Genomic DNA, 26,659 nt, shown 5'->3' with positions numbered 1-26,659 from the left:
AAGAGAACCTAGAGAGGTGGGGGATTAATGTGTGACTGGTATCTCAAATAACACTAACTTCATTCCCAAGAGGCCTCCTCATCTTTTATTCCTCACTGGCAGGAGAATCCCAGATCCAGGGCTTGGAGAGTCACCCTTGTGATGCCTTTTAGTAGGAAGGAGAGGAGATGGGATGTCTGAGGGTGATCAGGCTTGGAGAAGGGGACAGCTGAGGAGTTCTAGGCTCTAGGTTTGGGGTGGAACCAGGCAGGGCACATTTTCTCTGTCACCACAGCTTCACAGGCATTTGTGTGTGGACAATACAGCTGCTAAAATAACCAAAAAAATCAACTGGCTTTCCAACAAACATTCCCTGATACGAAAAATTTCCTTTCCTTCAAGATAAAACTCTGCCCTTTCTCCAAATACCTGGGGAAGAAATGTCTCCTTTCTAGAAACAAACCCCTGGGTTCCACCAGAGTGGCTCAAGTTTACCTGGAGCTAACAAACACTTAATTGGAAAGCTGGTGTCTCTGGCTGATTCACCACTTGATTTATTCTTCAGGAAACAAACAAGAGGCACCTTTTGCTTGTGTGAGCTCCTGCGGGGTGAACAAAGCCCTGCAGCACATGTCTGACTCAGAAAGGGCTCCGGAGGGGAAATCCTCCTGGTCTGACATGGAAGAGCTGCCCTCAGGTTCAGTTCCTGGAGGGAATTAGTTCTCTACATGCTCACCCTCACAAACGCCACAAAAAATCTCTGAGGCTTTTAGGGAAGAGGCTCTTAGGTATCAGAGGTCAGGGATTTACCAGAATAAAAATCATTGTCAGTTTAACAAAGTATTCCTGGGGATTGTATTACAGCAACTGCTCTCTCTCTTTCCCTCCCTCTAACAGTCACAATGAGCAAAGAAAATTGCTCAACCCAAGAGGGGAAACAATAAAACCCCAACCCTCCTACTCTTTCTGTTGCTGTGCAGGTTTTGCAGCTGCTTTCCTGTCATCTCCACGAAACGAAAATAAATACAAAACCAAAAAACCCCCAAACAACAAACCAAGAAAAAAAACAACCCAAGCATTGAGTTTGTGACCCAGAACAGAAAGCAAAAGCAGTTCAGTGGTGGGGTAGGGGCCATATCCCCAGACAACATAAATCAGCACCAGTCCAATGCTGCTGGTCTACTCCAGCTGGGGCCTGAGCCCTGGGGAGCAATACTTTCCTTTTTCAACATTTTTCACACGTTGTGTGATCCATAAAAGCCTCCTGATGCCAGGGAATGGGGCATGGACCAGGGGCTAAAGACAAAGCCACCTTTCCTTCAAATCCCTCTGCAGCTCAGACAGCCTGAGCGAGGCTGCAGGGAGAGCAAACAGAGACAAAACCAGCTGAGGAATAAATGAGCAGATAAATCTGGAAAGTAGGACTTGAACCAGTGATGGAAATGGGCAAACTCAGGCAACATTGGCGTGAACACACAGAATTGTGTTTGTGCCTATTGATACCCTGAGAAAAAAATGAAAAAAGTCTTAAGTTATGGATGTGTTTGGAGACTCAGGTCAGGGTGTCCCTGCTCTGTCCCCGCTTGATTTAATCTGTATTTTCTCTCTGTGCATGCCGAGTTTCCATGTCTCACTCTCAGGTCAATGTAACCCTCTCCAAGTCATCAGCACAAGAGTGTTTACTGGGGAAATGTGGAGAAGGATTTGTACCACAAAACTCAGGATTTGATGGTATAGGAGCCATTTCAGACTGTGAGGCCTGACACATCTTAGGAACCTGCTCTGAGCACCCGCCCTGGCTCTTCACTTGCTCAATTTTGGTACAAATTACAAACCAGCATAATCGACAACTCCAGCACCTCCTGCTGTGCTTTTCCCACCAATCTCATGGCCCTGGATTGTAACTCCTCATTGCTTTTCCATTGTCTCTTAACTGACTCTGCTTTCAGAGCCTAATCTCCTTCCCTACATGCCTGGAACTCTCCTCTTGCTTTATTTTCCTTCTGTTCTTCTCTTTTAACCCAACTTTGTCATCCTTTGAGCAGCCTCTCACTTATTGCTGGTGAGAAATTCCACCACACCCCCAAACCCCCTGACCCTGTCCCCCGCCCCCCACCACGTACCTTGGTGGCCAGTAACCTGGTCAGGTAGATCTCAGAAACCATCTTGCTGCCTCGGTCACCCTCTTTTTGGTCTCCGTGCTCGTGGTTCTTGACCAGGTGCCACATCTTGACGCCGCTCTCCAGGTCGGGCGTGATCATGGGCGTGCGCGAGCGGAGGCTGTCGGGGCTGCCCGTGTAGCGGATCATGTTTTCTGCAGAGACACAGATTCCAGGGGTCCCCACGTGCCCCAGCGGCTCTCAGGATTGGGATTTTCAGAGATCATGCTGGTGGCGTGCCACCAAACGCGTTTTTCAAAGCATTGTCTGCGTGGCTAACTCAGCAAAGGCAAGTGATGCCACTGAGCCAGGCGTGATGTCAGGGTCTACACTATTAAATTAAATGTGGTTCAAACACTGTGTCACTGTAGGACACAAAAGGAAGACTTCAAGTATTTCAGAAGGCAAAGAGCATAGAAAAAGAAGGCTTTATTTTCTAATTCTTACTACCTTTTATAAGGTGTCCTGATGCAGACTTAACATGATTGGTGAATAGGAACAACACCTCTCTAACCCCATTGGTTAAACCAGAGAAACAGCAAAACACCACCTGGAGAAAGATCGTTTTGAGAAAGGAGAGTTGTATGCCAAGATTGTTTTGAGAAGCTTTCTTGAAAAATTTTTCCTTGGGCAAAAGTTATCAGCTGCTAACAGGCTAAAATCTCTCAGATCCAGAAATATCAGGCCCACAACACTTGATTTCCAGTTGTCCATAATCTTTGCCTTTTATCATGTTCCCTGGCAAGTGACACTGTCAGCGTCAGACGGGACTGACAGTGGCAGTTCCCAGGACTGGTTCAGGGGGTAGCACCAGCTCCTTTTGGTAACCAGTTCCTTATGTGACTGATTTTCCTGTATTTTTATCCATAGCATGCCATGCTGCTTGACATAAAAATATTCATGTCTCTAATGCGATCTCTTATTTAGTTCCTCATCCCTAGGTTTAGAAGGAGCTGCCTCCCCTCCCTCCCTTGGCATCAAAGCAAACAAACAACTCCTGCCCAGCCATCCTCCTCACTCCCTGCTCCAAAATCTTGTTTTCACAGAAATCAGCCAGAACCCCATGTGGACACCCACAAATTTCCTCTCCAGGATTTTCTTTTAACCTCCAAATTTTACCTTTCTTTGTCTCTGAGTGATGGCACATGGCATTCCCCTCTCCCTGACCTTCCAGCAATGTTGCCTTTTCCAACCATAATTATCAGAAGTGTTGCACCTTTCTGTAGCAAGATCTGAATCAGCCTCATTAATGCATTACCAATCTCTACATATTAATTATCAGATGGAATATCCTTTTTCTCTCTGGATGTTGTTTTCTTAATTGCAATTAACAATCACTTTTTGACCCACTGCATCTTCTCCTCCCCCTGCCTCCTTCCCTATTCCCTCCTCCTGAAAAAAATCAAATGGCAAAAGAATTAAAGAAATCCAACAGAAATTAACCCCCCTCAAGTCTTCCTTTCCAAAGGTCACTGTGTCTTTCAGTAATTGCAACAACATGGCAAAGAGGATGAATATTAATAAGGCCTCATGGATCATTTATGTCCTTGGAGAAAGTGGAAGGGGGCACCTCTGGACATTGAGTAACTGCACTTTCCCTTAAGACAAAGGGAGTAAGAAGGATCGCAGATGCTTTCACAAATTAAAAATATGAATAAAGTGATATGACAGCAGGCTGGAGGGGGGTTTGCAGCACTCTGGTTGCACTTTAGGGATGTTTTGCTTTGCTGTCCAGCATCACCTGAGTGAGACAGGCTGGATGCAGCTCCAGTGCAGGGGAGGAAGGTGTGGGAGGGGGTGGGTGACACTCAGGAGGTCCCTGCTTGGCTCTGCAGAGGAGTTCCCACCTGGTGTCCCTTTCACAGCTGTGTTGCTCTCAGCTGTCTCATGGGGACAGTGGGAACAACTGCCCACTGCTTTGAGATCTGCTGATAAAGACCTCAAACTCTAAGGGTGACTTTTGGTGATCTAAGAGGGAGGCAGTTAATTGCACAGACTCCTCCTTTCCCTAATGAGCGAGGAGAACTTCCCAAGAGCAACCCAGCCACTCGGATCACCAGTCTGAAAAAGATGCCAGAGCTTTTAGAGGGCTAAATCCTCCCCTTCTGCCTCATTTCACCAACTGATCATCTGCCCAGCAGTCTCTCTGCTGGTGCTCAGGGTCTAGTGACCACTGTGACATTTGGGATCTTTTCCCAGTGCTCACCCAGTCCATCCCAGCACGCAAATCCTTACCATACTTGCTGGCTGACGTCCGGGACACCGTGGAGTTGTTGACAGCATTGTAGGCAGTGACTTGCTTGGAGACCAAAGCTACCACAGATCCATCTGGGACCTGCAGGAAAAAAAAAGGACTCGGTCAATAAACTTCTGAAAAGTGGCTGAGGACCATGCCCAGGGCAGCATGAGCTGCAAATCAGTGTCTCTGTAGGCAGGGCACATTTTGCCCTCAAAGCTTCAATTGTTTTCCTCGTTGAGTTAGTCTAGTAATAAAAAAGGGACGAAATCTGCTGTTACACAGCCAGAATCCTGCACTTGGACAAAGGGACAACTGGTGACAAACAGACTCTGCTCCATTCAGGCTCTGGTTCAAAGCCCAGTGACGACAATGTAAGTCACTGAGTCACTTAGGTTGGAAAAGAACTTTAAGATCATGGAGTTCAACCATTAACTCAGCACCACCGTGTTCATCACTAAGCCATGTCCCCAAGGGCCACAATCCAGAGGCCTTTTAAACACTTCCAGGGGTGGTTTTTGCATTAACCTCAGTAAATCTGACAATAGGTTCATCCCAGGGAAGCTCTTAGGCAGAGCAGGAGCATGAGAATAATAAAATCATCCGAGCTACTTCAAACAGGCTTCGCTGTCCCATTAGGATGATGAAAACTGATGTGAAATGTTCCATTCCTTCCCCCTGGATTGCAGGTGATAGCTGGGAGCCTGGTTCAAAAATCCCTGTCTACATTTTCCACCGTGATCCTGTCAAACCTCTCACCCTTCCCTGTGACAAATGCACTGCTGGACTGAAGGGACTGCCACAACTCCTTCCTCTTTGTGGTGTCAGAGGGTCTCAGACGTGGAAAAACAGCAGGTTTGGAGTGGCTGATGTCCAGGATGTCACAGGACAACATTTTGAGGGCCCACAGGACTTTTTTAAAGGAGCCAGACTTTCCATTTCTACCATAAGGCCGATCATGTGGGTCCCATGTCAGAAATGTTAACAAGCCCGTGGCTCAAAAGAGCCATATCAGGAACATCTGTGATAAATAAGACATCATAAAGAGGAGATGGGTAAAAAAAAATCCCTTCTAACGACATCTAACTCTTGTCTGTGTAATAATAATAATAATAATTAGCACTTGCATGGAGTTTTTCATCTTCAAAGCACTGCAGAGGCTAATTAAATAGCCCCTCAGCTATCACGGAAGGCAATTATTGGCTCTTTGTAGTTTTAGCCCCACACCACAGATGGGGAAACTGAGGCAAAGGCAATCTCAGTGTCTGTCCCAGCATGCTCCATGTCAGCCTTCAGGACAGCCAGGAAAATTATGTTTCCTGAGGACCTGGCCCAGCTCATCATACAGCTGGGAGCTCGCTGCCTGAAGCAAAGAAAACATGGAAAAAAAGCACAGAGAGGGAAGAAAATTGTGCCTGGTTTGTTGATGAAATAAAGCAGGAAACGTCCTTGGTCTGTCTGGGAAAAAAAAAAAAAATCAAAATCAGCCAGCAATGCTTCAGTCAATCTGAAGTAGAAGTTTTGTTTCCTTTTCAAATTATTGCTTGCTGCCTCCTCAGCTCAGCTCTTAAGTGACAAGAGAAAATAATCTTGTTATGAAACAGAGATTACTGAGGTGTGATGGAGGAAATGACAAAATCGTCAGCATCGGATTAAGCTTAATGAGGTCTTTTTTGTTGGTGTTTTTTTTCAAGGGAGAAGACTGACCAAAACTCCACTTTTTTCATTAAATCTGCCGCTTGTGTAAGACATTTTCAGACATCTCTAATGCTCTCATGGATTTCCAGGTCATGAAGGGATGAAGGGAAGCAGAGCAGGTCACCTGGACCAGGTTAAGGATCAAAAAGAAGAGTTCCTTGTAATAACAACTCCACTGCTCCATGGCCTCCAGCCAAGCTGTTTTCCACCTCCTTTTTCCAGTCACCAAGCCTCCCTCTTTCCATTTTTCTCTCTTCCATCCTTCTGAACCCTGCTTGCGTTAAAAGGCCATAGATGCATCGGAAAAAGGGGTATGGAAGGCCTTGGATTTGTTTGCCTACATGAGAAATGTCAGCTTGTGTTGTCCTCATCTCCTCTTCACCACTTCCACTCACCAGGGGAGTCCTTGGAGAGGGAAAGAAGATGTTTTTTCCTACCCTTGTCTTCCCCTCTGGCATTGTTCGGGATAACTGGCACAAGCACAGGAGGGATGTGCTCAACACGGGGGTTCTGCCCAGTTATTGCCCACTCAACCATTCTTTACCTCTGCATCTTAGAACAATAAAAATCACAGAATTATTAAGGTTGGAAAAGACCTTTAAGATCATCGAGCCCAACTGTTCAACCAGCACTGCCAAAGCCACCACTGACCCACGTCCCCAAGTGCCACATCTACAACAGTTTTTTGAACACTTCCCTGGGCAAGAGAATAACATTTTGCTTTTTATTCTGTCAGAAGGAAGATCTAACTCCCACCCAGCCCTCTCCCACAGGTACCTGGTAGTGTGCCAGAGTGTTGAGCCTCTTCCAGTCATTTTCTATCTTGGTGGTGATGTCCTCATCCTGCAGGATCATCCTGGCCCCGCTCGCCTGCCGCCACTCTGCAAGGGACAAATGAGACAGTGGTGCCTTCTTTGTTGCCAACAAAGGTGTTGCCTTTTGCCCAACCTGGAAATGAAACTCGAGGTAATTTCAGTAATTAGGAGGCGATATAAGAGTGGATCTTTATTCAAGGCCTTTGGGAGCAGTTGTGGAAAGATGTCCACAAAAGTCCAGCCCTCCCAGGGGAAATTATATTTTTATACGTTTTAGGAAATTGGCACAATTGATAAAAATTGATAAAAATTAGGAGGGCAAGTGATGATGCAATTCATCCCCAGGTCAAGGCCCTTCTCTGGAGTCCCCTCTCAGCACTAATTCTATTTTGTCCATAAGAATGTCTCTCCAAGAGCTGTTCTCAAGCTTGGATCCAAGGAAGAACCAAGATACCATGGGGGCCCTGCACCTCATGGGGCTGGGGGCTCTGGAATTTGTTTTGTCTTTCTGCCTAGGGAAAGGTCATGGAAAATTACTGGGAAAACCAGCCACTAATACAACAGGCTGCAGAGCTACAAATATATGTGCTAAGAATACAAAGAACATGGGAAGAAAAAGCAAAAACCATCCCAGGGACAGAGCCCTGGGAACTCCCCGTGGCAGAATCCACATGGACACACCTTTCTCACCTCTACACCCTGATTATTCACAGTGCTTAGCTTTTAATTTACCCACAGCTCTGCTCGTGCTCCAGCACAGCTGCTCCCAACACCAGCCTGTCCTTGCCTGTGGGAATGCCTTCTCCCTGTGTTTGTCACCCCCATGGGACAGGAGCAAATGCCACCTGTTCCAGGGAGAGAAATCCTGGTCCTGTTCCTTTGGCAGCACAGACAGAGCCTTCAGCAGTGCCTGGAGATCCCTGTCCCTGCCAAGACCCAGCCCAGAGAGGGCACAGCAGTGTCTCTGGTTGGTCACAGAACCTGTGCTGGGCTCAGCTCAGGCCCATTGGTGCTCCTGAAATGCTTTTTCCATCTCAAATCCATGGATGGGCACCAGGAAGCCCTTAGGTACATAGCAATGCCCGTGGATTTTCGCTTTTTATATATTTTTCATATGTATGTTCATAGTTCTGTAGATTACTATTCCATAGTTAGACGGCTCCAAGGATTTTACTTGCCCTTCCTCTTAGATTTTTAGAATAGTAAGCTAAGCTTCTAACACATTCCTGTAATACTGTTTAGACTCATTTTCAAGAAGAGGACCTACAAGAGGAACATTTTGTTGTCCAGTCAGTATCTGAGAAGACACAACATGAAAAGGGGCAAAGAAGCCCTGGACTAACTCCAACAGGGCAGTAGCCAGGAAAAAATTACCTAACCAGCTGCTCTTCTAATTGGCCAATATTTGTTAGCTATGATAATTTGTTAAATTTATAAACTTGTGGAAAGGCAATACCAGGTGAACCCATGACCACTGGGACACATGGAAGCTTCCAAAAAAAAGACCTGCTTTTTATTTTACTATTTTAACACTGGCGCAAGAGTTTTTCTCTTTTGATTTAGGCAACAATAGCAGAGGCACAATGGTGGGGGGAAAGCCAGGGACAGATCCAACCTCTGCTCCCTGGAGGATGTAAATTTTACAAGCCTTCAGCACCTGCCTGTGGGCAGAAGGGCTCCTGGTTCTGTCACTTCTCCAGCCTCCACCCTGGAATGATGAATTCCTGCAGCACTGGAGCAGCCCCTCACTTCCCAGGGTGCCTTTTTTTTTTTTTTTTTTTTTTCTCAAACCTTGAAGAGCACTCCATAAAATGACAGAATCAATAAAGTTAAAAAAGACTTCTACGATCGTGGAGTCTTGAGGAGGGAAAGCCACAGCTTCGCCCACAGAGGACTCACAGACTTGCCTAAAGCAAGGAAAACATAAACATGACCAAAAAAAGGAGAGAAATTCTCAGTCAGGGAAAGCTGTGCCTTCATCACGGGCAACCTGGACCATCCAAAGCTCTCCTCTTGGTTGTCACATTTCAGTCACAGTGGCCCAACCAAACACAGCTTAGCCAGAGCCACAGCAAGAAGTCCATTCATTGGCAGGAGTTAATTAAAATGAACTCTTGGATATGGAGACATCACCTGCCACCCTTGCTTGTTTTTCCTAATATAAAAAGTGCAAGGACCGTTGCAAATTTCTTTTGGTTTCAGCACTTTTCTTATCACATAATTAAAATGCAATGGGAAAGCTGCACTTGCCTTTATTATTCATTTAAATTAGCAGGGAGAGGTCAGCAACTGTGTTTATTGCTGGGTGTTAACTTTGGCTGGAGACACTCAGGGTGAGCAAAGGTTGTGTTGGCTGAGCACTGATCCTGAACTGCCCTTCAGCTCCTCAGATCCTCACCCACATCACCCTGAGGGAGTCTGAGGATGATGCTCTCTGCTCATTCCCACCTGGACCAGGTTCCTGCAATTTAACAGGTCCCAGACACTGCTTAGAAGAGCAAAAAATGCTGGAGTTTGTGCTGGGATGGGAAATGGTGCCTTCGGAAAGTGCCCCACTCAAGGCCAAAGGCAATTCTGCTGTCACAGAATGTTTCTTGTGTGCCTTCCTCACGTGGTCATGGGGACAGTGTCACTTTGACCTCTCTGCTTCATGGCTCTGCATGGTCCTGTGGTCCTTTTCTCCCCTGGATCACCTTTGGACACACACTCTTGTTCCGGGAGGGCTGCTGCACAGGTTCTTGGTGTTGCACTGGGCTCTGATATGAGGGTGAGCACAGCTTTCCTCATTCTGGGCTTTATTTGTGTTCCAAGGCTGGGCGAGGTGCTCAGAGCAGATTTCCCTCTGATCCTGGGACATCCTGAGATGTTTCCTCAAGCCCTTTGTGTAGAGACTCAGGGGATTCCTGAGCCTTTTCCTTGGCCATCCTGCAGGGAGGGGCCATGTGAGGAAGAGTCAGGGCCAGTCTGACTGCACAAGATGAGGAGGAAAACCCTCAGGGCAGGCTTAGATTTTCCACTTTCAGTTTTGCAGCCTGATCTCCCTGCCCAAACACAAATCACCTCATCTCTGACACTTCACTGAGCACCTGAGCAATGACAGAGGACCCCCACTTTGTCCCCAGCTCTTCCTGGCTTCACTGCTCCCCTTCTCCACCAGCTCAGGGGGTCACAAATGGATCTGCAAGGAAATGCCAAGGGAATGGGCAAGGGAAAAGGTGACCCTGCCATGCATCTCCACAGCGTTAAGTGAACCCTGTCAGCTCTGTCCTCACTCGCAGCACCCTGTCCCCTCTCTGCTGGGATCTGAGCACTCCTCTGAGCTGGCACAAAGGACAGACACACTCCAATCCAATTTGTTACACTTCCACCTTCCCAGAGAGAGGGAGGAGAGGGGGAGGGAGGTAAAAATCCCATTAACTTTATCAAGCCTTCCAATCAGGAGCAGTGGTAAATGCAAACTCAGGAGACAGCTGCTGTGAAGCCTTTATATTTCATTCAGCAGATAGTGTATCTTTTTATTGCACGCAGGAATTACTTCTTCTTTGCCTTTTTTTTTTCTTTTTTTGCCTTTTTTTTTTTTTTTTTTTTTTTTTTTTTTTTTTTTTTAAGAAACAACCTTTCTGTTCAACTTGACTGGGAAAAAGGAAATTCCAGGGGCCTTTGACAATGAGGTGCTTCTTTGAGCTGCAGCAATGTCTGGCTAAGGAGTGACTCTGAGGGGAGAGGGAAGAGGTCACCCTGCACCTCAAATCCTACAGAAAATGTTACACATTCCTCATGCCTTCCCTCTGATCCACGTCTAGGAAGAGAGGAGAAAATCAGCTCTGTTTCTGGGGTGGACAAAGGGCCATGGCTGGGAACAAAAGTTTATCTCAGAACACGGAGCTGAAATATGCCAGAGAAATAATTCATCCTGTATGGAGTGAATCATCACATCAGAAATGTTTTGGGTTGGAAGGGACTTTAAAAATCGTCCAGTGCCATCCCTGCCATGGGCAGGGACACCTTCCACCATCCCAGGCTGCTCCAAGCCCCATCCAGCCACACCTTGGACACCTCCAGGGATCCAGGGGCAGCCACAACTTCTCTGGGCACCCTGTGCCAGGGCCTCATCATCCTCAGAGTAAAGGATTTCTTTCTTAAAATCTAACATAAAATTCCCCTTCTTTTAGTTTAAAACCATTTCCCCTCGTCCTGACATTTCAGGTCCTCTCCAGCTCTCTTGGAGCCCCTTTAGGCACTGGAAGAGGCTCCAAAGCCTCTCTGGAGTCTCCTCTTCTCCAGGCTGGGCATCCCCAGCTCTCCCAGCCGTTCTTCCTGAGAGAGAAATGTAAACTGTCTTACCCTATACATAATAAAGTCAGACTCAGTTTAAATGCTCAAATGAGCCCCACATCCCAGCACTGCAGGGCTGGGGAGGAGGTGAAATCTCACCTGACACGGGCCACAATGAACCTGACACAGCATCACTGAGAGCAAGCCAAGCCACCACCTCAGCCCTCCCTTCCAAAAAGCATCCAAAACCCAGGGAAGAGCAAACGCCTCAGCAGGAAGCCACATTCCTGTTTTGCGACCCTCACACCCGAATGTTTTCCCAGAGATGGGCTGTTTCCCTTGTGGGAGAGATCTTTTAAAAATGGTAACAACAAAAATCGCCACCGCGGAAAGAAGCCTTTAATCAGAGGGCTGCAATTTGGGGGGGGGGGGGGGGGGGGGGGGGGGGCGAGGGGGAGTTGTACTAAAAACGTAACCTCAGGGTGTCCAAAATAAATGTTTTCAGCTGACAACCCCCTCCAGGAGTTGCCTGGGCAACTGCCAAACATTGTGACATTTGCCACACGCTCAAGTCCCTCTGCCTGCAGCTACCCTGCATTTAACAGCTCAAAACAACTCATTAGCTTGTTTGCTTTCTGCCGTGTGAGCAATCTGGCCCGAGCGTGGACAGAAAGCCCAGAAAATGGTGAAGGGAGCAGGAAAGGATGCTGCTGTTTGAAAGCCACGGGTTTCAGGGCCAGATTGCAGCCATCTGCTCTGCCCTGCTCTGCTCCAGCCCTTCTGCAGCCCTGAGCATCCAGCTCCTGGTGCTGAGAGCTCTGTGATGATTCCTGAGGGCCAGCTCAGGAATTTCTGCTCTCCCCTGGCTGCCTTCAGCACGTGTGAAGGATGCCAGGTGCCCACGAGCATCGTTTCCTTGTGGAAAAGCTGGGATGGAGCATTGGCTGGGGTTGTGGATCCTCTTGTTCCTGTTTCAGCCACGCCAGCCCTGCTCTTCCCACCTTGTTTTCTGCATTCCTGCTGGTGAGACTCTTCTATTGGATAAGGGGTTTTTATGTGTATTTTATTTGTTTTTTACCCCAACTGCCTCATCAGTACTCCTGGCCAGAGCTGCTCATTAGTCAGTCTGTTCTCTGAGGGGTGCACATGCTCATGCCAACTTTCTGGAACTTTCTGCTCCTCGGGACCACTCACAGGAGGTCAGAGAATCACAGACTGGGTTGGGCGGGAAGGGATCTGGAAGTTCCAACCCCTTTCTATGGACAGCTTCCAGCAGACCATGGTGCTTCAAGCCCCTGTGCTGTCTGGTCTTGAAGAGGTCAATATTACTTAAAACAGCAGCAATTCTGGATTTGTCAGAATTGTCAGGCTCCAGCTGGGACCCTGCACATACACACTTCTGGTTCTCAGAACTACAGCAGAATCCAATTAATCCCTGTATTTACAATATGCAGGTAAAATTCCTGCATCTCATTATGAATCAGAATCAGAATCACTGGGTTGGAAGAGACCTCCAGGATCATCGAGTCCAACCCAGCCCCAACATCTCAACTAAACCCTGGCACCCAGTGCCACATCCAGTCTTTCTTTAAACACATCCAGGGATGGTGACTCCCCCACCTCCCCAGGCAGACTATTCCAATATTTTACCACCCTTTCTGTAAAAAACTTTTTCCTAACCTCCAGATGTATTTCCCTTGGTGCAGCTTAAAACTGTGTCCTCTCATTCTGTCAGTTGTTGCCTGGAGAAAGAGACCAACCCCACCTGAGCACAGCCACCTTTCAGGTGGCTGTAGCGAGTGATAAGGTCACCCCTGAGTCTCCTTTTCTGCAGGATAAACCACTGGGCCACCCTGGGGCCCCAGGTAGCTCAGGAGATGTGACTGTGAACCCCATTCCTCTGGTCTGCTGTGCCCTGGCACCCTGCCCTGCCTTCCCTCACTCTCACCCCACCTCTCACCACTCCCCTTCCTACTCACAGCAGCTCCAGAGCCGTCGTGGGTCCTTTCTGGATGATGTACGTGCTCTGCTCTTTACTGCTGCTGGTTTTGGCAGCTTGTTTCGTTATTCTAACTGCCTTTGATGAGCAATTTCTGTCAGGAACTCCTCCCTTCCCTACACATACGCACACACTCAGACACTTTAATCCCTGACCTCTCATTCCTGCCTTCATTACTGCTGTGAATTGTTTCTTGGCCTCGGTCCATTCCTTCTCCTTTTGGTTCCTCTACAGCTCAGCTGGTTTTATAGACTCCATCATTTTCCAGCCCGGGCTCTTTCACTGAAGGTCACTGAGGGCAAATTCTGGCAGATTCAGCCACAATGGACTCCCCAGCCCTCCACTAGACACCTCAGCAATGCCCTGAGCAGATATTTCTGCATTTTTTCATCGTATCCTCCAGGTGTGGTACCACACCTGCCTGTAGACCCCAAATTGAGACACCCACTCCTCCCAGCATCCTCACTCCAGGTATCCTTTTTTCCAGGGGTCTGTGGCAAGAGAAAAAATAGTCCCACTCACCCCTTTTCCAGACCCTTGCCCAAGATGAACTGTGGACAGAGAAGCAGGGTACTGGCCTTTTTAAGTCCTCAGGGCTAAAGATTTCCTAAGCCAGGAAATCTGTTTTCTGCAGCTGTATTACTGAAACTTTAAGTATTTTCAGAGTAAGCTTGAATGTTAACATAACTAGCAAATTATGAGTATTTGCATTTGTCAAGGTGTTAGACAATTTGAGTCTTAAGCTCTCCAGGCTAAACATGAATTTGCTCAGCAGTGCGTGGTGTTCAGAGTTTTTACTGTAATAGTTAAAGCACAGAATTTAAAGTTCTTGTTCTGCTCAGGAGTATGGGGAGGCATTTTGCGTGTCTGACATTACAGTATCCTCACTGTCTGTCCTGCAAGATCTAAATATCACACATTTGTATTGTTCCATGGGGTTTTCACACAGTGAGGTTTGGTGGAGAAAAAAGGAGAAAGACCCCAAAAAAAGCCATTCTTATCACCATAATGTCCCCTCTGCCCTGTCACTGTGTGTGCATAGAGCCACACTTGGCCTGTCATTTCTTTCTAGTGCAGCTAACAAGCAATTTACAAGTTCCCATATGAAGCTGTTTTGAGAAGGAGAAGTTCCTTTAACACAACAATCTATTCTGATGGTGAAAAACAAATGCACCTGTAATAACAAGGGATTTGTCCCATGAGAACCAATAAAGAAAATATATAAACAATCTGAGAATAGATAGATTTGGTGGACAAGTAAAACACCTTTTACTAACCAATAGAATTAACAAGAAAGCTGTTAACCAATTAGAAGTTACCCTCGAGATTTGTAAAAACTGTACAAAAGGCATCATGTGGCAGTAATAAAGGAGTTTTCTGAACTTTTATGGGGTCACTCTATGTCCCATGACCATCCCAACAAAAACTGTGATTTCTCTGCCTTGCAGGCGATGTGCAGAGACACCCCAGAAAAGTGTCTGGATGGAGTTTGGCCACCTCCCACCTTCCCTCTCCCCTCCTGGCCAGGAGGAATCTCCTACCCAGGTCCATGTCAGCAGCTTTGGGGCGGTGGGAGCAGGGCACGTTCTTGAAGATGGCATCCAGGATCTTCTCCTTGACCTGTGTGATGGTGTCACAGTTGAGGATCTTCACGGGGATCTCGGGGCTGTTCACATTGTCAGGGTTCACACAGCTCAGCACCTGAGAGAGAAGGCACTGCAGTGAGATTTCACCATGGCACTGAAATCCTCTGGCTGTCCCCCCTCGTGGTGTCTGCATCCTACAAGAGGGGTCTAGTGTAGCCATGTATCTGAGTAACTTAGGCCTTATTGGACTCCAGCCAAACTGCTTGTAGTCATTCCTATCAAACCCTCAGGAATTCATCAAGGTTACTGAGACAAAAACAGCACTAAATGAAGAAAGAAGGACCTGAGAAACAGAACACCAAGAATGCAAGATAAAGGAGGATAAGGGTGATGATGGACCGTGACCAGTCGTGTGTCCTGAAGGATGCGTGCTGAACACATGGACAATATAGAACTTTCAATCAAATAATGCATGAACAGTAGACTTAGGATGTATAAAAACAGCTTAATGTAAACAGTAAAGGGCTTCTGCTCAATCATATTGGTTGGTCGTATAGAAGTCCTGAACTCCTGCCATCCAGGGCACAAAAAATGGTATTCAAGGGTATTCCCTCCCTCACACGGGCACAGAGGTGTGGCTTCATGTGGGGGTATCTTCATTATATTTAATCATGGAGTCAGAGAAGGGTTTGGGTTGGAAGGGGCCTCAATGATCACCTCATCCCACCCCCTGACATGGGCAGGGACACATCCATTACCCCAGGCTGCTCCAAAATCCCATCCAACCTGGCCTTGGACACTTCCAGGGATCCAGGGGCAGCCACAGCTTCTCTGGGCACCCTGTGCCAGGGCCTCCCCACCTGTAGGAGTGCACCCCACACTAGCAGGTGTTCCCATACTAGGAAAGGATTGGGGTTTCACCCCTTGTCTGACTTATAAGGCAAAAAACCAGAAATTTTGATGCTCTTCTCACCATAATTGGCCAGGTTCCAGCACAAAGACACCTGTTAGACAGTTAGATAGACCTCAAGACCTGTAGCTATTTCTAGTGGGCAAGATGCCAAGAACCTCTCCTCGATCCTTATATACTTAAAGGAGAGCAAAAGGTGGCATTTTTGGGGTGTGGTAGCAGGTGCAAGGACTCTCCTTGCCCCTGGCACGGCTTATCTCTCTTTTGTTCTGTACAGTTTGTTATTTTCACCTTAATTAAAACATTTTTTTGCTTTTCAAACACCTCTGTTCATGCAGTCTTGCTGCTTTTTACAAGCCATTTCTGAGTCTGCTGGTGACCCTCAGAGGGGACGCACCTCTGGCCCCAAGAAGATTCCATTACCCACCCTCACAGGGAAGAATTTCTTTCTCAACAACAGAAAACCCATGAACACCAGCTGAGGTTCTGGTGTTTTCGGTAAAAAAATGTTCATTGAGATGTCAAGGTGACCTAATTCAGGAGTGGCCTCCTTGCATTGCCACCTGGTTTTCATAATCCCAGTGAAATGCTTTAAGTTTGTCCATCTGCACAGCAGACCCTTCTCAAAAGAATGTTATTAATCTGAAATGCAGGGCTTCTTAAAAAATGAAACACAAACCAACACCAGCAGCCTTTGCTTTCACATACAGAAGGAGAAAATCAACCCAACTGGAGAGGCCTCGCTCTTCTCAGAAGGAAAATTTAATTTTCTCCGCTCTGTCCAAGAGTAAATGCAAAGCATGTGGTGAGGGGGGATACCTCAAACACAGAGTATTTAACAGCAACCTCCCTGCTGAGCCTTGGCTGTGTCTCTGTTGACCATTCTGCTCATTTCTGGTTGCACAAGTGTGAAGTCTGTGAAGTTTTATAAACTTAGCACACCTTTGCACTTGAAAGGGGTGTTCAATGATGCTCCAGGCTGTACGTGGTCATTAAATGCTCCTGTGGCACTTTTACAAGCGCAGATATGTTGGTTTTTGTGCCTTAGACAAGTTTTAACTTGACTTCAATTCCCTACTGTAGCATGCAAGAGGTGCTGGACTGTCCATCACTTTTCATCTTCACCTCCTAAAATGCAGTGGGAACTCAAAAACTGGGTGAAACCCTATCAGTCTAATTACACACTGCCTCACCAGGCTCCCTTTGGTGATGTGATGCTCAGCTAAGAGGGACTTGTGAAGATTTCGCTTACAAACAGCTCTGTGATCTCGCAGGATGAAAGGGGAGATGTAAAGAGGAGATATTGATTAGATCATAATGCTATTATTTGTATGTCACTTCCAGAAGTATTGAAAAAGCATCAATTCAGATCGTAATAATGGCACAGATTTACAGTTCTGGGGCATCTTTCATCTCAGAGGATCACAGAATGGCACATGAAAGGTGCTGTTGAAATGAATCCAGTGTTGAAGGTCATTAGTTGGTGTTGGCCTCTGCAGCTCTCCTGGGTTATGCCCATTCCCAGCCCACAGAAACCTCTCCCTCTGCAAACTTCTTGGGCACATGCAGAAAATCCCAACTGACTGCTGAGAGCCTGCACTGGTGTTTAATTTATGGTTGGACTTAATGATCTTAATGTCTTCCAGCCTAAATTTTTCTATCACACCCCTGCAGGGCAATGGAGGCAGCCTGGGAGAGCTCTTTGGGGTCACACCTGGTTTTCTGGGGACCAAGTTACTCCTCAGTTCCTGTCTCAGTGGTCTGAGCTCAGCTAAAATGAGCCGGTGCCAGTCAGGGGAAGCGCTGTGATAAATCTCCGATACAAACAGCTGGATTTTGGGTCAGTTCCCCACAGAAGGCACTTGGTGTTCTTTAAAATGATCTGAGCTGCCCTGACAGGCCAACATCTGGTGCAGAAGACCCAAAATCTCCTGCTGATGCTGACCAGCGCCCAGCTGGAAGGGGACAATGGTGATTTGCTCTTGGTTATCTTTGAATTTCACAGGGTGACAACTTTAGGTGTCAGGAAAACTCTGCCTGGGTGAACCACATTCATTCACACCCTGAGTACAGTAATCCTTGCTTTCCTCTTTTCCAGCTCAGCTGGAAGAAGAAGGAGCAGGGAAGGCAAGTCTTCAAAGGCCTGTTCTTGTGTTTCAAGCACAGGCAAGGCAGTTGGTCACCCCTGAAAATCCCTAAATTCCTCTATGTTCATTGCAACGACTGTCAAGGGTCTCCCTCCAACATTTTAGGGAATTCGAACACCAGTTATGGAAGCCAACCCCGTTCCCAGAGCACAGTGGCTTTGGCATATTTTCCTCAGGCTTTACAGCATCTTTTCAGTGGAGTTTTCCAGCTGTTCTCATGTGGAGCATGAAACTTTTCTCCATGCTCATAACAACCAAGCCAGAAACAAATTCCCCTGCTCCAGCATTGCTGCTCAGAGACTTCAAAAAAAAAAATCTCTGATGTCAGCTGCTGGGGAAGAGACCCCATGATGGCCTGGGTTGTGTTCCTATAGGACTGGTCACTCTGAGGGAAGCTTTGTGATGTGGATCTCCTAAATGCAGTGTTGCTGCTCCATCGCCCACAACCTTCATTTGAGCTTCAGGGTCACTCAAGGATGGGAGTATCTGGGCACAGAGAGGACACCAGCACTTGGCACCACTGTTCAAGTCAGTCAGTCTGTGCCACTCACTGAGGTTTGTGTCCCATCAGGATGTGGGGTCAACATGGATGGGAATGGGAGAACATGGAGAACTCATCTCAAAGCCCTGCTCTCCCACTGACTCTGTGTGACCTTGGGACATCTCATTTCTCTGGATTTGTGTTTACAGACCTTTTACTCCATCCTTGGGCATTTTTTTTTTTCATCTGCCAGCTCTCCCAGCCACGAGCTGTCTCCGAGTGTCTGTATACATGCGAAGCTTGGCTCAGCTAAGCCCTGATTTCCACTAGGGATTAGTGGCATTTAAATAATGAAGGCACAGTTTGTGATTACTCCCATGGTGACCCTGGCGCTGAGTTTGAGTGGTTTTTCCTGAGACCAGGACATCTCTGCAGTTCCTGTCCCAGGGACAGAAATCCTCCTCTCGCTTCTGTATTAGGCTGGAATGTTCCACGGGGTTTTCATACAGTGAGGTTTGGTGGAGAAAAAGGAGAAAGACCCCAAAAAAGCCAAGCACAGGAAAGGATTCTCTGAGAACTACAGAACTGTGGAATGGTTTGGGTTGGAAGGAACCTTAAAAATCATCTCATTCCAACCCCCTACTGTGGGCAGGGACACCTTCCACTATCCCAGGCTGCTCCAAGCCCTGTCCAGCCTGGCCTTGGACACTTCCAGGGATCCAGGGGCAGCCACAGCTGTGCTGGGCAACCTGTGCCTGGGCCTCCCCACCCTCACAGGGTAGAATTTTTTTCTAATTTCTGATCTAAACCTACTCTCTTTCAGTTTGAAGACATTCCCCCTTGTCTTGTCACTCCAGGCCTCTGTAAATAGTCTCTCTTCCATTTTTCTGTTGGAATTCCCACATTACAACCACTGAATCAGTTCTGGCTTTATTTCATTACTCTGTATTTTTAATAAAAGATGTCAGGCAGCTCGAGGAAGGTAGAAGAAGGACAAACTAAAACGGAAATAAAGAGAAACAGAAACGAAGAACAGTCCTATTCATATTCTGCTCCTTCTTAATCTCCTTCACCAGAGCTGATCTCTGTAAATCTGCTGAGATTCCTATCGGGATATATTTGTCTGCTCTTGAGATGTAAGAGGGAGAGCTGATTATCATCAAACAGCACAAAGCCAGCAGAGGAGAGCTTTGTTCAGCCTGATGTATAATTACTACCCTTTGCTGGCTGCTTTAGATCAAGCCTAAAAGGATCGGGGGGATTTCTTTCAGTGAAAGTGATCACTCTGTGGCTGCATTTTTATTTTTTTTTTCTCTTTTCTGCTCATTTTCTCCATGTGTGATCAGCCCTCTGAAATTTTAGACAGCCACACATAACAGCAGAGAAGCAGCACTCTGCCAGTTTAGTAGGGAAGTCGTGTTTTTAATATGCAAAATAAAGCTGTGGCCTTATTTAAGAATTAAATCCACCCCCTCATTAGACTTGGATTCAGTCAAAGCTCAGCTCTAGACTGGAGTTAAAGAACACAAAAGGGCATTTCTAGCATCAGCCCACCTGAGCTAAAGCCCAAGACAGGTCTAAGACAGGTCAAGATCTAAGACTTGGAACTAAATGAACTTTAGGGCCCCCTCCAACGCAAACCATCCCATGATTCTGTGATTGGACACAGCCCTCAGAGGTTTCTGAAGATAAGTGAGATGCATGTCCCTCATTTGAAGGTGCAAATAAAATAATCTGATCAGTTTAGAGCATCTACTGACTGTCCTAAAATTTGGGATTTGCTGAGAATGAAGATGGGAAACAGAAAAATTACAAGGATCACTGAAGGCTTAGAAAGCGCTCCTCATCCAGCAAAGACTTAGAAGCTCAGTGGATTTAATGCATCCAGGGAAGAATGAAGGCCCACAAACACACTAAGAAGAGATATCTAATGCCCTTTAATTGATGCTCTTTAATCAAGTGGGAAGAGGGTGTAATCTCAGAGCAGAAGCTAAAGCTGCACATATGCAACTTATATCTTGCACCATGCAGACAATTCCATTTTGAGGGAAATGGCTCAGTGACAGGGATTAGTTTTCTTTCCCTTGAAATCTTTAAATCAAATTCCTTTTCCTTTGACTTGTGCCTTCTCAAGAAGGAGGGCCTGCACCACCTCTAGAGCTGACCTGGGAGACCCCTGCACTGTGTACCTCTGACTGTTTCTTTAAGCTGAATTCCTCATTGGAGAAACACATTTTTTAAACTTTAGTAGCATCACCCCTACTAAAATACAAGAATAAACCATCCCAGAGGGTCCGCCACTGGTTTCTGCTCCCTAAATGCCCTTTATCCAGAAGATTCTGGACAAAGCCAGGGGAAGGTGTGCCCAGGGCACTCACCAGGGTCTTGTAGTCGATCTGCTGCCGGATGAGCTTGTCTTCGCTCAGCGAGTACCTGGCCTCCCCAGTGATGGAGTCGATGGGGCCCTTCTCCATCTGCTGCTTGATGGCACAGAAAAGGGAGAAGAGAGGCTCCCCAGCACACTCCTGCAGGGATGGAAGGTAACCAGGTCACCACGAGTGCTACACTGCACCAGGGAGGTGTTTTCTGTATAAGGGAAAGGGTTCCAGTTTCACCTTAGGACGTTTAAGGGAAGAACACCCGAAGTTTCTTTGCTCTCCTGGCAGTGATTGGCTCAGTGCCAAGACAAAAACACTGATAGGTCTCTTCAGCTGTTCCTCAGAAGGGTAGCTATTCTCTATTGGGTTGTTTGCCAAAAAAAAAAAAAAAAAACCTACCCAAATAATTCAATACTTAAGGGAGAGCACGAAGCTTTTCAGTGCATTTTTGGGATGTTGTAGCAGGCGTGTGGGACCTGTCCCTACACTGTGCTCAGTTTTGTTCTTTTGTTTCTGTATTATTTTCTTCTTTAATCAAAACCTTTTTGCTTTTTCAAGACACACTCGACCATGCCATCTCACAAAGTTATTTAAGCCATTTTCTGTGAGGTGCTGGACACCCTCAGAGGTACTGAACCCTCGCAGAGCTGATTACACCTGGCTCTTCAAGAAATTCAATAGATGAGGTGGAACTACAGGCTAGAATTGAGAATCCAACCTGGGCACCCCAGTGACCGCCTCGGTTTGCCATCCCAAACCACTTGTGATGGGTACACCAATGGGAACCAGTCTGTTCCAACAGCACAGGACCAGAGGTGACTCTGCACATCCACAGAGTGCAGCCGGCCCTTGGGCACCTGGTGGGACCCTTGGGGATGGTCCTGTGCAGAGCCAGGAGCTGGATTTGATGGTACAAGGCTCTCACACACATGGTGGGACCCTTGGGGATGGTCCTGTGCAGAGCCAGGAGTTGGACCTTGTGGGTCGCTTCCAACTCAGTTTATCCTGTGACTCTGTGAGTGTCCTGTCATGGGACAAAGATGCCAGTGTTCCCTGGCTGTTCAAGTGGTTGCCACCAGGCCAGAGCTTTGCACTGGTGGAGCAGGTAGTGGGATGGGTCCCAGCTGACCTGGAAGCAGGTTTTAAAAGGAGATGGATGGGTGGGTGCCCCATTCTGGGTGTCTGGGCAGAGCCAGACCCCCTGAGCACTCTCATGCTGCAGGCAAACAGGAATGCTCAGGCCCAGGTGTGCCCCTGGACCTGTGTGGAGGTGACAAAAGTGTGAGGCCCAGCACAGGACAGCAACAAGCAGACCCAGGCAGGCACAGCAAAGCGCATTTCTCCCCAACTTCTTCTCACCATTCCCACTCCCTGCACTCCTCTTCCCACTCCTTTCCTACCTTGCTGCCCTCCCTCAGAGCCATGCACCCCAAGCTTTCTGCTCCTGCCTCCCTTCCCCTCCATCCCTCCCTTCTTCCTCCCCTCCTCTCCCTCTCCTCTTGTGTCCCAAGTCAACCAGCGAGGTCATTTTCCTCTGGTGTAAATCCCAATGAAAACAAGTTAATAATCGGAAGCCAAGTGGCCCCTTTTTCAGTCCCTACACCTGTTTCCCACTTAATTAGCTTATCTGCCAGCAGCATATTGCTTCTGTGTGCCTGTCTCCTGCCCTTATCAGGCCTCTGTTCAGGCTAAGGCAAGAAGACAAGTAGCTGAGTGGGGTGAAAAAAGCCTATTATAAAAGCAGCTCTTTAGAGAGTCACCTCCTTATATCCTTTCCTTTCAGCTGAAAGCCGGGATCTGATACTGAAGTCACTGAAATTACCTTCCAGGGACCTTCAAAATTTTCCCATGCGGCTCGTCCTTGAACTGGTCGTGCCTGGGGAAGGTTCAGGGGGATTGGGGTTTATTTGTAAAGCCTCAAATTGCCTGGCAGAGGTGGTTATTCTGTCCAAGTGAGGATGTGAGGTGGGAGGATATTCAGCAGCTGCAGTGGGAGTGGGGGAGAGGTGCAGAGCTCAGCTCCTTGCAAAAAAGGCTGGCTCTGAGCTTGGCAATTGTGGTTCTTGAGGCTCCCTGTGGGTCCCCCCAGGGGAAATTGGATCCCCCAGGAGTCAGTGGCAGTGCTCAAGGATTGAAAGGCTTTTTTAACTACACAAACCCCAAGGAGACCTTCCAGGAGGAATGAGAGGGCTCAGGGGGTGCCTCAAATCCTTCCACTCGAGTTCTTTCACACAGCTTTGCTGATGGGTGTCCCTCCACTCCTCATGGGGCTGTGTCTCAGTACTGTCCTGAGCTGGGGTGGAAGGAGATCTCCATGCACTGTGCACTGAAACTAGGGGTCACCACATGATGGAGACCTCAGCCTGCTGTTAAAAGGACAGCATTTTCCACACAGGTCTCAGTCAGGCTCTGAAATCCTTCCCATTTCGGCACTGACCCTTAGACCCCACCTCTGTACAAGAGAGAGACCAACAAGTTGCCTCTCTAACAAAGTGTCCCTCTTTGTTCTCCCTGGCTCAGAAAACAGCCCATCTCCTATTGGGCAGTGACCTCCTTCCAGAGGCAAAAAAACCCTTTTACTTTATATCCAGGAAGTTTTCACCCCAACCGATCCTCACCAAGAAGAAATGCTTTAAAAGCAGCTGTTTTTCCAGGCGTGCCCCTCCTCTTACCTTGAGGAATTTGTAGAGGAGGAAGGTGAACCAGTTGGTGAGCATTTTCTCAGCCACAGACTCTGTCCTGAAGTGGAGAAAAAAGAGAATTGGAAATGAGTTAGTCATGCTGATCCTATCCAGATACTGTCCTTGTCCATCTTCCTGCCCAGTGGGAAGTCTGGCATGGCACCATCAGGATTTAGCATGTTCTAGGTTCCCTGTTTTAGTTTTGGATTCAGGAAACCTGCAGGAAAAGCCTTGCTGCCCCTGTTGATTCTCCTGTGGCTGCAAGTCCCTTTGGTTCTGTTTTTCAGTTTCTCCAACAATGAAAAGGAGCTGACGACATTTGAGGGAATCTTCTCCAAAGAGCTCAGGGGGGATAAATCCATCACGTCTGAGGAGCTCAGAGCGAGGCCATATGTCAAGGAGGCTGTATAAATACTCAGGAGAGACAGATCTAAGTCTCTAGGGAACAGTTATCTGGCACTGCCTATCTCCCTGGCATTTGGGAGTGATTACACTCCTCAACGTGTCAATGTGGCACATACACAGAGCTCATCCTTCTGCCCTTGAGCACTCTGTCCTCAATCAAACAAAAAAATCCATCTCGAGGCTTCAGGGTGAGCTTCTCCTGCAGAAACCTGGCTGGATCCAGCACATGCACTGGAGAAAAGCCAAGAGAAACCAAGGGAAACTTGGAGAAACCAAGGAAAAAGAAGAGCTCCTGCCTGGAAGAATTAAAATGGGCCTCCATATCCTGGCTCTCACCAAAGCCATGCAGAGGTTTTTTCTTGTTGTTGCTGCTGCTGTCTGCTCAGAAAATATCTTTGGGGCCATAAATGTCATGTGGGATGAACACTGGACATAAGTCAGGTGGGAAAATCACTTCTACCAGCTCCTTTCTTCTGTCAAATTCCTCCAAAACTGCAAAAGATTCCCTTTCACAGACTCATGGGGAGGGAAGGGAAGCATCGAGTTGAATCCAGCTGCTCCAAAGAACTGTCTGAGGACCTCACACCAACATCTGACCCAAGGCCCTGAGCTGTTCATATGTTCTGTTCTGGTGCTTCTCAGTGCAGAACCTTGTCCTCTGACTTCTCCTGGTGTTTCCAGGGTCTGGAACACTGAACGTGCCTTCTTTGTTCTCTGGCTCTCCTTCCAAAGACCACGATTAATTTCCAACAAAGAGGATTAGACTTAGAAAAGAGCTGAAAGAAGGAGAAAGAGGAAAGATGAGATGCTCAGAGTGAGCAACAAGGGAAGGAAGACAAAGAGATGGAGAAAGGGGAAGGCAAATGAGGAAATGAAGGGGGGAGGCAGTGCCATCCATCATCAGAGAAGAAGCACGGGCAGGAAGCCTGGGCACAGCTGGAGGGTGGTCACCAGCCAGGCTGTAGGGCTTGATCACATCAGGGAGTCAACTGACACCAAAGCAAAGTCCAGCCTCTGCCCCTGGCATTGCTGCCCTGAATGCCAGGAAGTGCCTTCTGCTCCTTTTTTGCTGGTTCTCCACACTGGGCCATGTGCCAGATGAAAAAACTCCCAGCCCAGCAGGCACCAGAGATCCCTTCCCTGTCCAAGCTGTCCATCAGAATCAACTGAGGGCTCCTCAGAGTCAGCTCTGAGCTGTGGCAAAGGCCACTCATCTCCAGAAGACTCCCCATGATTTGAGGTCCTTCAAGCAGGAGGGTTGGTTCAGTCGGTGAAAGGGAGATGAATCTGATCTTAAAGGGAGAAGAGGCAGCACTTCCCTAGGCAGGGAAAGGACGTTAATCACAGAGCAGTGAATTCCTAATTTGAGGTTTCCCACAGAACTGTGGAGTTCAGACGTTGGACCAGGCCAAGAAGCGTCAATTCAAACTTGTTCTCTGTATGACACCAGTTCTGTTGTCCCTCTCTTTAGCTGATTTCTACTGACTCTCAGCTCTGGGAGAGAAATGAGATCCCACAATGCAGCTGAAGACTCTCCATGTGTCTGTAGTTAACTCAGAAACAAGAAACAAAGCTGGGAAATCCATGTCCCAGGCAGGAGATGGAAGAAGTTGACATCCTCTCACCAGGGATTTAATAGACCATATGTGTGATATTCCTATAGGTCCTACACAACATAATTGGGGTTTTCAGGTCAAAAGGAAACGTAAGCATAAATTAACATCTTAAGCATGCAGAGAACCCAAAATAAGGATTGAACTTTTTCTGTCCTTGTGAAACTTTCTGGAGACTCCACATGAAAATCCAGAGGTGGATTCGTTCTGTAAGTCTTTATCATTGACTGCTTTTGATGCCTTAAGTTTTAGTTTCATGTTTTTCAGATTCTGTGCTGCCTAGGGGTGCAGTTCTGAGCCTCATATTAAGTGTCAGTCAGCTCTCTTCACAGAGCAGGGAGATAAATCCTTTCCCAGATGGAGATCAAGGACAACTGTTACAACTTTTCAGGCCCAAAACCACAAACAACAGTGTCTGAAGGGAGGAACAAGAAGGATGGAGCTTCATAATCTGAAGCTGTAATTGGACAATTAAACCCCAGTATGCAAATGGACCAAAACTTATAAAAGTGTGAGACTTTGTGACTGGTCATCCATTTTGTGACTATTTTGGCTCCACCTTCGGTGTGGCTCTTGTCAGGCTCTTGTCCTGCCCAAAGTGTATCCTAAAGGCCTTTCAATAAATACCTACTTTATTCTCTAGCTCTGTCCAGTCTCTGTTTCAAGTCAGCCTTCCCAAGGCATCACTTTTTGGTCAGGGAGGAGACAGAGCAAGACCTACATCTCCAAAGACCATCACGACCTTTATGCGGGCACAGCCTCCCCAGCCCCAGCTCCCTCCATGCCCCAGGCATCCTTACCTACGGAGCAGCAGCTTGGGGTGGTTCTTGCTCTCCAGGTTTTTGTCAATGAGGTCAGCCAGGAGCTGTTTGAGGACGTCAGTGGCATACTCTAGCTTGCTCTGCAGCACAGTCATGATCAGTGAGGCCACGTTGCCACGGTCCCGCATGGAGAAGCTGCGTTGCGACTCCAGCGTGCGGATGAAGGACAGCAGGAAAACCTTGTTGTTGATCAGCTGGGCAAAGAGCTTCAGCCCCTTCTCCACCCGTTCCTGCCGATAGCCAGGGACCTGCACAAGAAGAAAGGGAGTTTTTTTCCCCCTTCCCTCATTTTCCCACTGTCAGATGTGCTGTTGTCACAGTCTCTTTGCTACCTCTCTGCTCTCGCCTCTCCAGCGACAAGCAAAGACAGGAAGGGAATACACACATCATCTAATGGTTAGGAAGTCTGAGAAGACTCCCAGCCACATCCAGATGATTTTTTTCAATGATTAGGAAGTCTGAGAAGACTCCCAGCC

The 26,659-nt window shown here is 47.4% G+C and overlaps 1 protein-coding gene across 1 annotated transcript in view; it reads right to left on the bottom strand.

The window, feature by feature from the left end:
* The window catches only part of PLXNA4 (plexin A4), a 420,747-nt gene that overhangs the window by 24,637 nt on the left and 369,451 nt on the right, over positions 1 to 26,659 (bottom strand). Inside the window, exons 21-27 of the mRNA XM_066182659.1 lie at positions 26,163 to 26,431; positions 23,336 to 23,402; positions 20,664 to 20,810; positions 14,703 to 14,862; positions 6,850 to 6,953; positions 4,374 to 4,473; positions 2,103 to 2,293 (exon numbers count right to left, since the gene is read on the bottom strand). Coding sequence (XP_066038756.1) covers positions 2,103 to 2,293; positions 4,374 to 4,473; positions 6,850 to 6,953; positions 14,703 to 14,862; positions 20,664 to 20,810; positions 23,336 to 23,402; positions 26,163 to 26,431 — 1,038 coding nt within the window. The remainder of the gene's footprint in view (positions 1 to 2,102; positions 2,294 to 4,373; positions 4,474 to 6,849; positions 6,954 to 14,702; positions 14,863 to 20,663; positions 20,811 to 23,335; positions 23,403 to 26,162; positions 26,432 to 26,659) is intronic.

Source organism: Chamaea fasciata, unplaced genomic scaffold, assembly GCF_029207755.1.
Source record: "Chamaea fasciata isolate MVZ Bird 193981 ecotype frontalis unplaced genomic scaffold, bChaFas1.0.hap1 SCAF_5, whole genome shotgun sequence".
NCBI lineage: Eukaryota > Metazoa > Chordata > Aves > Passeriformes > Sylviidae > Chamaea > Chamaea fasciata.
Note: the sequence above shows the minus strand (reverse complement) of the source record. Positions and strands in the feature narration are given on the sequence as shown.